The following is a 15,872-nucleotide window of genomic DNA, read 5'->3' on the forward strand; positions in this document are numbered from 1 at the left end:
ATTTCTTGTAGTGTTCGTTGTTAAACGAGACTAGAATAGGCTTTCTCATCTCCTTACCCAGTGGGGTTTGGTTTCTTCAATTTGACCAGGCAATATGGGGAATGGCCGAGGAATCTTCCCATCGTTGGATGCAGAACTCTAAAAGCTCTGACTTCGGAATTTGAACCACTCCCCGAAATGTTGTGCGGTTGTGTAGCTTGACAAAGGGCCAAAGTTTCAAACTGAGCTTCCGAGTCCATCCTGTTGGGGCTGAGGAACGACTTTGGTTCCAAGTGGAAGTCAAGCTTTGGTGCTGTGGTGATGCTCGACCATGGTTAATCGAGATTTGGAGTTGGATCCTTATTTTGGAATAGGGGTTTGTGTCATGCTCGGCTTTGATGTGCCATCCTTCCGAAATCGAGGCTTAGCTGGGCCGTATGATGAGGAAAGGCCTTTTGCTGACTTTGGAGGCCGAGCTCTGGAACTGAGGTTGTGATGTTCGGCCACGGGGTGCTGGGCTGTGAAGACGGGTTCTTTCAGGGTTGCCGAGCTGTGAAACTAAAGTTGTCATGATTTGTCCATGCCATGTCAGTCGTTGTCTAGAAGTCTTTCGCTCATTGGCTGCAAAACTAAAATGAGAACCGAAGTTTCGGTTCCCAAACCACTCCCCCAATTCTGCTTTCGAGGAGGGGAGTCCTCAACCAGACTATTGTGTGGCCTTGTAGCCTTAAGCAGCCTATCCGAGGACTTGAGTGGCCTAGTCGAGGGTCTGCTTCGAAGGTTGGACCAGTACTTCAGTCTCCGCATCAAAGATTGGACCAGTAGTGTAGTTGAACCGGTGCAATTAATAGGCATAACTACTGCCTACGGAGGATGCCACATCGGTTTTTGAGGCTTTCCGTCATACGTTATTGGTCGTTTTGATTGGTCTTCTGCGGCATTGTTAGAGGTTCTTCATCTGCACCGTTGATCTTGTCTTGGTCTGTTCCCTTGATGGTTATAAAAGGGAAGACAGTGTATAGCTCGGCAACTAACACAGCAGATAGCTTGGTGGTCGTCGCTCCTCAGCTCTTGTGAATTGCCCGGTATGTCCTTTTCATCTCATCAGTCCTCTTCCTCTTTTGGGTCCTTTAGTAGTTCCGGTTCTAGCTCTTCTCACGGCTCGAACTACGAGCCTGAGCTGAGAGATTTTGTGGCTGCCGAAGTTGAGGAGGCTAAGGCTTGTCCCTCCGAGATGGAAGCAGAGCTTTCTCTATAGTCAAGTCATCGTTTTGGCACCACACCCTGCGTCTTGGTGCCCGGGGATATGGCTCGGTGAACTATGTCTTTATGAGCACAGTTTGGAGGCTTGGCTGAGGATCCCATTGAGCGAGGGGTTCGTCGAGGTGCTAAACTGGTACAGGGTGTTGCTGATGTAGCTGATGCCAAACTCATTTAGGTTCCTTCTTGGACTTATGTCCTACTGTGTTGTCTGTGATGTTGAGCTGACCCTGGTGATGGTGAACTTTACTCTCCAGCTGAAACACCATCAACAGGGGTACTATAACTTCTCCACTCGGTGGAATATTCGGTCGTTAGTCGGGGCCCCTTCCTCAGTGAAAAACTAGTAGGAGTCGCTCTTCTTCATGCACATTCCAAAGGGTCCCCCTTTTCCTACACAGTTGCGTGAGTCGAGGACGACTCTACTACAGTCCCAATGGTCAACACTCACTTAGATCGAAAACAATAAAGGAAAACAATGCATTTTATGGGATATGGACATAAAGAATTTGGCTACAGGATATAAGATCTTGTATATAAGAAAATCATCTGAAATAAGAATGTAATATTCTTTGATGATTAGACCATTGAAGACCTTGAGAGTGTAGAAAAGCTAAGGTCTGTGCTTAAATCTTGACCCAAGATCTTCATCTGTGGTCTTGCATGATGAGTATGAAGATGTACACACAGATCCTGAATTTACACTTAGAGAGGACTCAAGTGATAGATAAGTGGCCGAAGAACAAGCATCTCCTAAACCACCTATTGAACATCCATTAATAAGATCTACCAAACTGCAAGGTCCGTTTAGAATATATCAGAAAACAACACTTACAACCGTGTAAAGCTACCTGAAGGCAATAAAACACTCAAAAATAAGTGGATGTATAGAGTCAAGGCTAAGAAAGTGATACAAAGCCTAAATATAAGGCTTATCTAGTTGTACAAGGATGCAACCAAACAAAAGGGATTGATTTTGAAGAGATTTTCTCACCAATTGTTAATATGTCCTCTATCTAGGTGATTCTTGCTATATGGTTGTAAGCATGAAATTATAAGTTGAACAGTTAGATGTGAAAACAAATTTTCTGCTAGGAGATTTTGAAGAGGAAATTTATATGGAGCAACCAGAGGGGTTCAAATACAAGAGTAAAGAAAATCTAGTATGTAGACAAAAGAAGAGTCTTTATGGACTTAATAAAGCCCCAAGATAGTAGGTACAAGAAGTTGGAACCATTTATAGTAGATCATGGTTTCAGTAAAACTACTTAATACCATTATATTTTTGTGAAGGATTTTTCCGATATAAGCTTACCATTATCTAACTATAGGTCAATGACATGGTGATTGTTGGCCAAGATGTTAAGAAGATTGAAAAGCTAAAGGGAATTAAGCAAACCCTTTGCTATAAAGAATTTGTGATTGGTCAAATAAATTCTAGGCAAGAAACATTGGGCAGCTATGAATTTGATACTCAGATGCCTTTAAGGAATATCCAAAGTTTATTTATGTATTGAAAAATGGTAATTGCTGGATGGCTACATAAATGCAAATATGATTTGGATTCATGGAAATCCACATCTAGATATTTTATTACTTTTTCATGTGGAAGCAGTCTTGTGGTAGTCAAAGCTTCAAAAGTGGATTGCCTTGTCCACCATTGAAACCGATTCATTGCCATCACTAAGACAAGCAAAGACCGATGTGGATAAAGAGATCCCAATAGGAATTTAGACTAAAGCAAGAAAAATATGTTTTTCACTCAGACAGTTAGAGTGTCATCCATCTGAGTAATAACTCTATTTTCCATTCTAGCTAGGTTCAAGCATATTAATATTAGATATCTATAAATCTGTGATGCTTTGGAAGTCAAGCAAGAGGAACTTAAGAAGATTCATACTGGTGAGCCTGGTTTTCTGACCATTCGATTCGAACAGCCGGCCCGTTCTGACAAAAAATAAAAGAAATTTTAAAAACTGGGAAACGATTAAAACCGTTCGAATGGTTCAAACGGTTAACCATCCGGTTCAGCAGATTCCTGACCAAAATCAACGGTTAACCAACTGAAACACGACCTAGAAAATCTAGACTGAGATTAAGGCTGGAAACCGTGCTTCCCCAGCAGATCTAAGAAAAGGCTGCAAATCTTCCTCTACCTCATCCTCTTACACTTCTCGCACTCCTATTACCTTTCAAGCCACTAGATAGATTTGTAACCTTTACATCATAGAACAAATCCAAGTATCTTGACTTTCTGCTACCTGGGAGGTAATCCAAACTATCGGATGACTAATCCGAGCTATCGTTCAAGGATTCAATCTCATCTTCTGCAACAGAGCTGTCTACTGTGATTGGTTGAATTAGTTCGGTCATGTTGAAACCTTTTGCCTTGAACCACTCACGAACCTGGACGTCTTGCAATTCATCTAATGACACCCCAAGCAAATTTCAGAGGCACATAAACTTCTCAACCTGACTATTGCCTCTCCCGGATGCTGGGGATCCACCCATCAAATCCAATGAAAGAGTAGGATTTTCCTCCAAAGGATTTAGTTGTGATTGACACTTAGGACTTTCATTTGACATAAGGGAAGATCAGGAAAAAGCCTCTCACTTTTTGCGGGCCTAAGAATGGGCTTGAATCTGCTCCACACGGTGCATAGTAGAACCAACCTCCTTGCATCACTGACACATGGACTTGGGCCTAATGACGAGTGCAAGCCATTAAGAGTGTCAATTGCACTGGATTTGGTCCAATGTGAGTCCATTATAAATAAATCAGGTCCAATCCAATCTAATGAATATTTTGGATCATTTTGGACTGGTCCAATTAAAGTCTGGGCCATTTAATAACCTGTTCAAATTTGTTTTAATTATCCAAATTTGCTCAATTTATACTTATATTCTTATCTTTTAATAATGGATCAGATATTGGCTCAATCCAACCCAATCTAATATAAATTCATTATGGATGGACCATGTCCAACCCATTCCAATAAATACTTTGGACCATTAAATCTGGACTGATCTAATTCATATATGTTATTGGTCTGTCCAATCCATCCAAATTGATTTTGGTTTGGATGGGTCCAATCCAAAACTGGTCCATTGACACCCCTAATCATAGGGAATCAGGAGATAGTAGGAAATATGAACTTTGTGATCATAGACTTGCTTTACGAACGAGAGAATATATGTCCAGTGTTTTTGGAATTTGGAAAAGATTATACCAGATTGAAGCATGTGTTATTGGAAAATAAACTATGCACACCATAAAGATCAAACTGAATTTCATTCTTATTCGGATGCATAATTTAAAAAGTCAGAAACAAGTTCGAAGGTAAAAAAGAAAAAAAAAGGAACTAATTATTTGTGGAACTCCATAACCCAAGTATGGTAAGCATTGCAAACAATTTCACAACCAGCAAAGCCCGAGTCTATTGCCAAGGCCTCAAACTCCTTTTGCGTCCTCTCTTTTCCTCCAGGGCAATGAGTTAGCATGACTAAATCATGTGTGAAGGCAATATTAGAGCGGTAACTAGCTTCTGGAGCCATTGGAAGAATTGATTCAACAATGATCGCTTTTCCTGACTTTGGTAGGGCTTTCCAACAGTTTCTCAAAATCTTTAAGCAATCTTCACCATTCCAGTCATGAAGTATCCACTACAAAAATCACAAAAATTAAAAAATATATATATATATATATATATATATATATATATATATATATATATATATATATATATTTGGAGACATTAAATTACAAAAGAACATATCCAGTCTATGTTTTATCATTTCCTTGATTTAAGGACTAATAGACATTATGACTTTCTTGATTTGTAAACTTTATTTGCTTTAAATGACTTGATACTACAAAGAGATTCATGGTGAATGTAATTCTCTTCTAGATATCGTGGGACATATCCAGTCTACCCCTCTCAAGACCTAAAAGAAGATGTAGCAATGATTAGAACGTGAACAGCTGAAAGCAATGTTCTTGCTTGTAGAATTGACGGAATCCCTTTTGAATCATGGGAATTTCACGGGTTAATGTGGCATGAAGATGTAACAATTTCGATGCTTCAGAAATTCAAGAGTAGGGGTCTTTCTTCTTTCTTTCTTGATCTTAGTGTAGTGCATTTCCTCTCCTTCTTTTTCAAAAACAATGGAAACGATCGAAAACAAACGAAAGCAGTGGTTGAAAGGGGGGAGCCGAATAGGAGCTTCCTCTTGTTTTCTAATTTATTTATAGAGGCTAACCAATAGACAATGAGCTAGTTTGAAATATTTGAATTGATTTGAATGGTTTAAATTCAATTCATCACCATTTAATGTTCATTGAAATGGGGGCATTAAATTGACGTATCGGTGATCATTTTGTTGACATGATTAAGGTAATTAAGTCATTTAATTGAAGTTAATTTCAATCCCTAACTGTACTTGAAACCAAATGCCACTTGGCACATGGTTGGGCCTATACATAAAAGGAAATCCAATTGATTAATTGTAACATTCCTTCTTAACTTAAAATAAATTGGATGCCATTGAGAGCCGATAATTCAATTTAAATGCTCTTCTCTAGATTGAAATGGCAATTGAATCAATCTCCCTTAATTAAGGGGCCATGTTTAGCTAATTGGGAAATCATTTGTGAAGAGGCCACTTGTCAGTTAGGTGTAATAACACCTCTTGGGTAATGTGGTTGGTCAAGATCCAACCAGAATTTCTTCCCCCCTCTTTTTGTTTATTATTTATTATCTTGAATTCATGTTGGGCTCAATGGGATGGAAGGTTTTAGTGGGACCTAATGTATGGGCCCTCTATCGTATTAGCCCAAGGTGTTGGAGCCCAACATTATTTGAAGAAAATAAATAATAAACAAAAGAGGGGGGAAGATATTCTGGTTGAATCTTGACCAACCACATTACCCACGAGGTGTTATTACACCTAGCTAACAAATGGCCTCTTCACAAATGATTTTCGAATTAGTTGAATGTGGCCCCTTAATTAAGGGAGATTGATTCATTTGCTATTTTATTATAGAGAAGAGCATTTAAATTGAATTATCGGATCTCAATGGAATCTAATTTAATCCAAGTTAAGAAGGAATGTTACAATTAATCAATTGGATTTCCTTTTATGTATAAGCCCAAACATGTGCCAAGTGGCACTTGGTTCCAAGTACATATAGGGAGTGAAATTAACTTCAATTAAAAGACCTAATTACCTTAATTATGTCAACAAAGTGATCACCGATATGTCAATTTAGTGCCCCCATTTCAATCAACATTAAATGGTGATTAATTGAGTTGAAACCATTCAAATCAATTCAAATCTTTCAAACCAACTCATCGTCTATTCGGGATCTTCTATAAATAGAGGCGAAAACAATAGGAAGCACGGATCGTCTTTCTCCCATTCGGCTCCCCCTTTCAACCACTGCTTCCATTCGTCTCTGACTGCTTCCGTTGTTTTTTAAAAAGGAGAGGAAACACATTGCACTAAGATCAAGGGAGAAAGAAGAAAGGCCCCAACTCTTCAACTACCAAAGCACCAAAATTGCTACAACTTTGTGACACATCAACCTGTGAAATTCCCGTGATTTAAAGGGCTTCTATGAATTCTACAAGCAAGAAAATTGAGCGTGCGTAGATTTTCGTTCACACAAGGTTGGGCATAATTGCTTCTCATAATTGTAAGTCCTAGTCGCAGCTTTGGCTTTTGTCCAAGACAAGAGAATCAGAGGGTTTTGTTTGCCAAGAAAAGGAGAGTTTGTATCCCATTTAAATTTCTGCAAAAAAAATTAAATTCCTTTGAATTTGTCCATATTTATTTTTTTGCTCTAAATTTACACACGAAATTTGTGTCAACAAATTTGTAGCACGCCCAGTGGGAAATCTCTTTCCTTTCATCTCTCAAGTCAACACATCAATTTTGTTTTTGCTAATGGTTTGGAGACATGGCTCCAAAGAAAACCATTTCAAGTGTCATCAAAAATAAGAAAAATGCCATATATAACTCAAGCTCATCTGTATCAAGTGCATTTTTAGCCTCCAACCATGAGAGGCCAACCAAAATGCCAAAAAGGGACTTTCGAGGTTGTCAATGTCAAAGGACACTAATACAAAGGGGGTATCCCCGACGAAAGATTTCATCATAACAACCTTCTTGGCATTGTACATATTGATGTTTGTTCTATGAGTTTTAGAGCTCTTTGTGGTGCTTTGTACTTTGTTACATTCATTAATGAAGGACTGTCTAGGCTTATGCCCTTAAGTCCAAAGATCAAATGTTGATACCACTTAAACACTTTCACGTTAGTGTTGAACGATAAATCAGTAGAAAAATAGAAGTGTGTTGGTAATGCCAGTGAGCACCAAGGCTCATTTGATAACTATTATAGAGAATATGGTATCAGATTGGAAAAGATTATTCCCAAAATAGAGTAGTAGAAAGGAGGACACACACCATAGTTGAAAGGACTTAAGTGCTAAAAGCCATGAGGACCATAATAGACTTAATAAATCTCTCTTCCTCTATTCTACTAAGAGGAAATTTTGTTAATAGAGTTTGGAGAGGAAGTGACATTTCCTATGAACACCTACAAATCTTTGGCTATAGGGCTTTGGTCTACATTTCTATGGACGAAAGATCGAAGCTAGACAATAAAGGAAAACAATGCAATTTATGGGATATGGACATAAAGAATTTGGCTACAGGATATAAGATCTTGTATATAAGAAAATCATCTGAAATAAGGATGTAATATTCTTTGATGATTAGACCATTGAAGACCATGAGAGTGTAGAAAAGCTAAGATCTGTGCTTAAATCTTGACCCAAGATCTTCATCTGTGGTCTTACATGACGAGTATGAAGATGTGCACACAGATCCTGAATTTACACTTAGAGAGGACTCAAGTGATAGATAATTGGCCGAAGAACAAGCATCTCCTAAACCACCTATTGAACATCCATTAATAAGATCTACCAAACTGCAAAGTCCGTTTAGAATATATCAGAGAACAACACTTAAAACCGTGTAAATCTACCTAAAGGCAATAAAGCACTAAAAAATAAGTGGATGTATAGAGTCAAGGCTAAGAAAGTGATACAAAGACAAGAGTAAAGAAAATCTAGGTGATTCTTGCTATATGGTTGTAAGCATGAAATTATAAGTTGAACAGTTAGATGTGAAAACAAATTTTCTGCTAGGAGATTTTGAAGAGGAAATTTATATGGAGCAACCAGAGGAGTTCAAAGACAAGAGTAAAGAAAATCTAGTATGTAGACAAAAGAAGAGTCTTTATGGACTTAATAAAGCCCCAAGATAGTAGGTACAAGAAGTTTGGAACCATTTATAGTAGATCATGGTTTCAGTAAAACTACTTAATACCATTATATTTTTGTGAAGGATTTTTCCGATATAAGCTTACCATTATCTAACTATAGGTCAATGACATGGTGATTGTTGGCCAAGATGTTAAGAAGATTGAAAAGCTAAAGGGAATTAAGCAAACCCTTTGCTATAAAGAATTTGTGATTGGTCAAATAAATTCTAGGCAAGAAACATTGGGCAGCTATGAATTTGATACTCAGATGCCTTTAAGGAATATCCAAAGTTTATTTATGTATTGAAAAATGGTAATTGCTGGATGGCTACATAAATGCAAATATGATTTGGATTCATGGAAATCCACATCTAGATATTTTATTACTTTTTCATATGGAAGCAGTCTTGTGGTAGTCAAAGCTTCAAAAGTGGATTGCCTTGTCCACCATTGAAACCGATTCATTGCCATCACTAAGACAAGCAAAGACCCATATGGATAAAGAGATCCCAGTAGGAATTTAGACTAAAGCAAGAAAAATATGTTTTTCACTCAGACAGTTAGAGTGTCATCCATCTGAGTAATAACTCTATTTTCCATTCTAGCTAGGTTCAAGCATATTAATATTAGATATCTATAAATCTGTGATGCTTAGGAAGTCAAGCAAGGGGAACTTAAGAAGATTCATACTGGTGAGCATGGTTTTCTGACCATTCGATTCGAACAGCCGGCCCGTTCTGACAAAAAATAAAAGTAATTTTAAAAATTGGGAAACGATTAAAACCATTCGAATGGTTCAAACGGTTAACCATCCGGTTCAGCAGATTGCTGACCAAAATCAACGGTTAACCAACTGAAACACGACCTAGAAAATCTAGACTGAGATTAAGGCTGGAAACCGTGCTTCCCCAGCAGATCTAAGAAAAGGCTGCAAATCTTCCTCTACCTCATCCTCTTACACTTCTCACACTCCTATTACCTTTCAAGCCACTAGATAGATTTGTAACCTTTACATCATAGAACAAATCCAAGTATCTTGACTTTCTGCTACCTGGGAGGTAATCCAAACTATCGGATGACTAATCCGAGCTATAGTTCAAGGATTCAATCTCATCTTCTGCAACAGAGCTGTCTACTGTGATTGGTTGAATTAGTTCGGTCATGTTGAAACCTTTTGCCTTGAACCACTCACGAACCTGGACGTCTTGCAATTCATCTAATGACACCCCAAGCAAATTTCAGAGGCACATAAACTTCTCAACCTGACTATTGCCTCTCCCGGATGCTGGGGATCCACCCATCAAATCCAAAGAAAGAGTAGGATTTTCCTCCAAAGGATTTAGTTGTGATTGACACTTAGGACTTTCATTTGACATAGGGGAAGATCAGGAAAAAGCCTCACTTTTTGCGGGCCTAAGAATGGGCTTGAATCTGCTCCACACGGTGCATAGTGGAACCAACCTCCTTGCATCACTGACACATGGACTTGGGCCTAATGACGAGTGCAAGCCATTAAGCCTCTTATGGGCCACATCTGAATAACCTGAACTAAGAGGCCCTTTAAAAGATAGGATTCTGTCTGGGCTTGGGCATAAGATGATGGGCCCACTTGACCTCTCAATGCATGCTTGTTCACTGGGATGAAGCAACGATTCAAAATTTGAGTTGCCCACCATCACTGGTGACTTATGCTGGAAGAAGACATATAGAGGAACGGTTGGGAGGGTTGATGGTGATGGGCTATCTAGGATACCAGCGGTTGAGGATACAACCCCTTCCCATCCGCCGGTTGGAACATTGGAGGATCCTCTTCCTTCTTTTGCGATGCCTTCTACGACGTCGTTTAGGACCTCTGTTTTCCATTAAAATAGGTGAAGGTCTTCAGGCACCACTGTTTACCGCTGATGTTGGTCGATCGGAGCAATGATCCCCAACGCCTGAGAATTGAAAAAGCCTCTCCGTGTCGTAGATTACACCTTCTTGTATTAGCCATAGTAATTAGTGTGATGTGTGAACAACAAGGTCATCCTCTGTAAAATAGATGCAGAGCTCATCTTCTTGTCATTATTATCCTTTGGTAGAATCCAGAAAGATTGTAATCCCCCGTTTTAAAGAGAGTGTAAGTTTTCTAGAGACTAGTGTCCTGCGTTTTTTTCCATTAAGTTTTTATAAGTTTTCCACGTTAAAAATCTTATGTGTGCTCACTTTCTTGTTTATTGTTTTGATTATTTTTTTCTTATCTAATAGGCTTACATCTTACCTTTTCACTTCCTTTGACCTTCATTAAAATGAGCATGTTGAATCAACGTAATAATATAGGCAGGATGGAACTCAAAATTACATCTTACCTTTTCACTTCCTTTGACCTTCATTAAAAGGGGATTTATCAAACGAAGAAATTTATCTGTTCTATAAAACTATGATATGGAAAAGATATGATATCTAAAAAGTTTCTGACCACAGCTGGAATCATAAACGTGGTAGCCAATTATCAAAATTCATGGATTGGTTTTGTGATTGTTAAACGAGACTTGAATAGGCTTTCTCATCTCCTTGCCGAGTGGGGTTTGGTCTCTTCAGATGAGTGGTTAGACGCATGCCCTTTGTCCTATTTCATAAATTGTTTTAGTTGATTAATTTTATTTCTGTTGCTAAGGTTGTGTTTGGTTGCAATATAAATTTGTATTGATGCAAAGTTATAGCAGTGCAAATGATTTGGGTGAAAATTTTGATTTATTTTTGTGCCAAATTTTACCTTATTTTCTTTGATTGTAGTTCAAATAAAGTAAAATAAGATGTGAAATAGAATAAAGTAAAGCGCAAAACAAAATTAAATCAAAATATTCATTAATTTTATTTGCACTCCTATGCATTTTTATACTAATGCAAACAATTTTGTGTTCCAACCAAAAGCAGCCTAAAGCTCAGTTTGAAAAGAGTACAAACACAAATATACATGTAGGGTACAAAATCTTCTATTTTGTATGTATTTACACTACACAATTGTATTTGTACTCTTTTCGAACTGAGCCAAAGTAGTTAGTAGTATTGGTAAGTAATTTCTTTTTTAGGGGTTTCTCGTCTTTACTCTGTTGTTTTCTTGCTTGTGGAGTGAAATTTTTTTAACCAAAGAAAAAAAAGAAGATATTTTCATTGGTAACAAAGAAAAAAAGAAACAAAAGTTTAGGTAGAATCCTACCTAATGGCCGGTAGTGGTTGTCATCAAACTACATTTCACATCACGCATTCATATGTCATTAGCATCTTGGACGAGCCTCTATATATTTTATAAATTATGAGATTGTGAGCTGTGAGAGAGAGATTATCTTTATTCTAACTGTGCAGCTTTCTTTCTAGTTCTGGTCCACAGTGAGTATGGCTTTTAAAGTTGCTCAATCCGAAGTGGTGTATGAACTAAGGAGAAGAACCAGGTAGTCCTTGTTGATAGGGTGAGGCCGAGCTACAAAGACAAGGCTACGCTTTAAGACCTGTGATCAAGAAAGAAGTCAGAGGCCCAAGGAATTATCTCCAAGTAAGTAATCTAACGCTCAAGTTAGTAAGATGTGGTAGGTGATCGGGCCGAGCTATGAGGATGTTGGTCCAACCAAAGTAGTAGTGCTGGTCCCAAAAGTAGGATCCCTTACCTCGAGCATGGAGTACTTTTTTATGCCCAAAGATCCGTATCCTGGCTGGAGGTACTCGGGATAGAGTCCCATTCCCTAGTGGAGTCATCTTTCCTTACTCCTCCTTATCCATAATTGTGCTCATCCGCATGACGTGTAGTTGACATGGATGGAAGGATAAAACGAGGGCCACAATAATAGTATAGCTAGGCCAACATGGCCAAGCTAGGATGATGTGGCAGGGCGATAGTTAGGCGGCCACGTGTCTCACAGGACCAGTTCAGCCAGGACCCGAACACCACTCCCCTAGTTTTGAAGTTGAGGAATTAAGTAGTCCAATTCGTTCTTTGACTGAAGAACTTCAAGTTGATGTCTAGATGGGCTTCTGGACCTTTTGGTGTTCTTCGGTGAAGGTCGCAATCTTGAGAACCAGGCAATATAGGGAATGGTCGAGGAATCTTTCCATTGTTGGCTGCATAACTCTAAAAGCTCTAACTTTGGAATCCGAACCATTCCCTAAAATGTTGCACAGTTGTGTAGCTTGGCGGAGGGCCAAAGTGTCAAACTAAGCATCCGAGTTCATCGTATTGGGGCCAAGGAACAACTTTGGTTCCAAATGGAAGTCGAGCTTTGGTGTCGTGGTGATGCTCGGCCAAGGTGCACCAAGATTTGGAACCATGCCCTGCGTCTTGGCACCAAGGGATATGGCTCGGATCCGAGCTACATATTCTATTCCCATGGAATACCAAATGAGGTGTCCACTTCCCGGGGAGATGGCCATTGATCCTCATCCCGGTGAACTATGCGTTTATGAGCACAGTTTGGAGGTTGGGTTGTGGTTCCTATTGAGCAAAGGGTTCGTCGATGTGCTAAACTGATACAAGGTGTTGTCAGTGCAGCTGATGCCAAACTCCTTTAGGTTCCTGCTCGGACTTATGTCCTACTATGTTGTCTGTGATGTCGATATGACCTTCGGGATGGTGAACTTTATGCTCCAGCTGAAACACCACCAGCAGGGGTACTATTACTTCTCCACTCGGTGGAACATTTGGTCATTAGTTTGGCCTCTTCCTCCGTGAAGCACTGGAAAGAGTTGTTCTTCTTAGTGTGCATTCCCAAGGGTCCCCCTTTTCCTGCCAAGCTGCGGGAGCTGAGGACGACTCTGCTGCACCCCCAATGGCCAGCACTCACTTGGGAGGAGAAGTTGGCCCTCAACATGATTCAAGAAATTGACGTTATCGCATACACATCCTCGAAATGTTGATGCTCGTTAGGCTGAGGAGAGGGTGGCTAGTCTGTTTCCTTTACTATTCGTCCATCGAGTTAAATTTATCTTATCTTCCTTTTACTTACATTGGGTATCTTGTGTTGTAGGTACAAGTATGGTTAGCGAGGAATAGATTGTTCACTGAATGAAGGCACTTCGACAAAGATAGGAGCAAGCTGATGTGCAACCAATAGCTTGCCCCAAGATAGGAGAACAGCCACATTCCGTGAACAGGGGGCTCTTCGGCAATAGAGAGTCCAACAATAGGAGGTTGAGGAGGACAACATTGTCGTGGTTGACCCTATAGGGGTTCGTCGTCCCATAGGCACATCAATAACTAAGGTAGGCAGTAGCTTGGGTCTACACATGCCGAGGTGGTCGGCTGGTTTGGATGATAATGTGGAGATGCCTGGGGTTCCCGAGTAGTTATTGCGGGGAATCATGACAATGTCAATAGCTTGGGAACCAATCGAGGCTGGCAACGGAGCACTAGAGTGTGCACTACTATGGTCTATGGCCTAGGTCTCCTCTTCTTATTCCTTGTGTTTCATTCTCTTTCTTAGTATACTTATCATGTTCGTCTACAAAATGCTTGTGTGGCGATCACGCTAGTTGGTCATCTTAGAGACCTCCAATCATCGTACGAATGGTAACACTCTATGTATCTATGGCAGAAGGCCCAGTTGGCCGAGCTATTGGCTGCTAGGGAGAGATCGGCCACTCTTGAGAGGGAGGTTGCCAAGCTAAAGGTATAGTTGGCCAAGTAGGCCCGCCTCGTCCAGGAGCTGAAGTGAGAAATCGCCAAGCTTAAGGCAGAGAAAGACAGGTTGAGGCAAGAGGCTACTAAGGAGGCAATCAACCAGTACAAGGTGTTAGAGGAGATGCAACTACAGATGGACGAATACACCAAAGCTTCCTTTGCGGCTAGGATCAACCTCTTTTGTCGAATGATCCTTCGCCGCCATCTGGAGTCGGCCGATGAGTTTGGTCTCTTCAATTTGAGTGGTTGGACGTATGCCCTTTGTCCTATTTCATAAATTGTTTTAGTTGATTAATTTTATTTCTGTTTTAAGGTTGTGTTTGGTTGCAAGGCAAATAAATTTGTATTGATGCAAAGTTATAGCAGTGCAAATGATTTGGTTGAAAATTCTGATTTATTTTTGTGCCAAATTTTACCTTATTTTCTTTAATTGTAGTTCAAATAAAGTAAAATAAGATGTGAAGCAGAATAAAGTAAAGCGCAAAACAAAATGAAATCAAAATATGCATTATTTTCATTTGCACTCCCATGCATTTTTATACTAATGCAAACAATTTTGTGTTGCAACCAAAAGCAGCCTAAAGCTCAGCTTGAAAAGAGTACAGATACAAATATACATGTAGAGTACAAAATGTTGTATTTTGCATTATTTGGTATATATTTACACAACAAAATTGTATTTGTACTCTTTCCAAACTGAGCCAAAGTAGTTAGTAGTACTAGTAATTAATTTTTTTTTTTGGTGTTTCTCATCTTTGCTCTGTTGTTTTCTTGCTTGTGGAGTGAAATTCTATTAACCAAAGAAAAAGAAGAAGATATTTTCGTTGGTAACAAAGAAAAAAAGAAACAAAAGTTTAGGTAGAAGCCTACCTAATGGCTGGTAGTGGTTGCCATCAAACTACAATTCCCATCACGCATTCACATTACATGTCATTAGCATCATGGACGAGCCATAATATAGTTCATAAATTGTGAGATTGTGAGCCATGAGTGAGATTATCTTTATTCTAACTGTGCAACTTTCTTTCTAGTTCTGGTATACAGTGAGTATGGATTTTGATGCTGCTCAAACCGAGGTGGTGTACGAATTGAGGAGAGCAACCAGGTAGTCCTTGTTGACAGGGCGAGACCGAGCTACAAGGATGAGGCTGTGCTTCAAGACCTGTGATCAAGAAAGAAATCAGAGGCCCGATGAGTTATCCTTGGGTAAGTACTCTGACGCTCAAGTTAGTAAGAAGTGGTGGGTGGTCAGGCCAAGCTAAGTAGCAGTACTGGTCTCAGAAGTAGGATCCCTTACCTCGAGCATGGAGTGCCTTTTAATATCTAAAGATCCGTATCCCTTACCTCGACCATTCAAGTTGATGTCTAGATGGGCATCTGGCCCTTTTGGTGTTCCCCGATGATTGTCGCAATCTTGAGAACCAGGCAATATGGGGAATGGTCGAGGAATCTTCCCATCGTTGGCTGCAAAACTCTAAAAGCTCTGACTTCGGAATTCGAACCACTCCCCAAAATGTTGTGCGGTTGTGTAGCTTGGCGAAGGGCCAAAGTTTCAAACTGAACTTCCGAGTCTGTCCTGTTGGGGCCGAGGAACGACTCTGGTTCCAAGTGGAAGTCAAGCTTTGGTGCCTTGGTGATGCTCGACCATGGTGC

The 15,872-nt window shown here is 39.7% G+C and overlaps 1 protein-coding gene across 1 annotated transcript in view; it reads right to left on the reverse strand.

Annotated features, from left to right (window-relative positions):
* Positions 1-4,512: 4,512 nt before the first annotated feature.
* The window catches only part of LOC148852004 (caffeic acid 3-O-methyltransferase-like), a 41,082-nt gene continuing 29,722 nt past the window's right edge, over positions 4,513-15,872 (reverse strand). Inside the window, exon 4 of the mRNA XM_088946295.1 lies at positions 4,513-4,902. Coding sequence (XP_088802421.1) covers positions 4,606-4,902 — 297 coding nt within the window. The 3' untranslated portion in view covers positions 4,513-4,605. The remainder of the gene's footprint in view (positions 4,903-15,872) is intronic.

Source organism: Nelumbo lutea, chromosome 5, assembly GCF_056320005.1.
Source record: "Nelumbo lutea isolate HS-2025 chromosome 5, American lotus-T2T, whole genome shotgun sequence".
Taxonomy (NCBI): Eukaryota; Viridiplantae; Streptophyta; class Magnoliopsida; order Proteales; family Nelumbonaceae; genus Nelumbo; species Nelumbo lutea.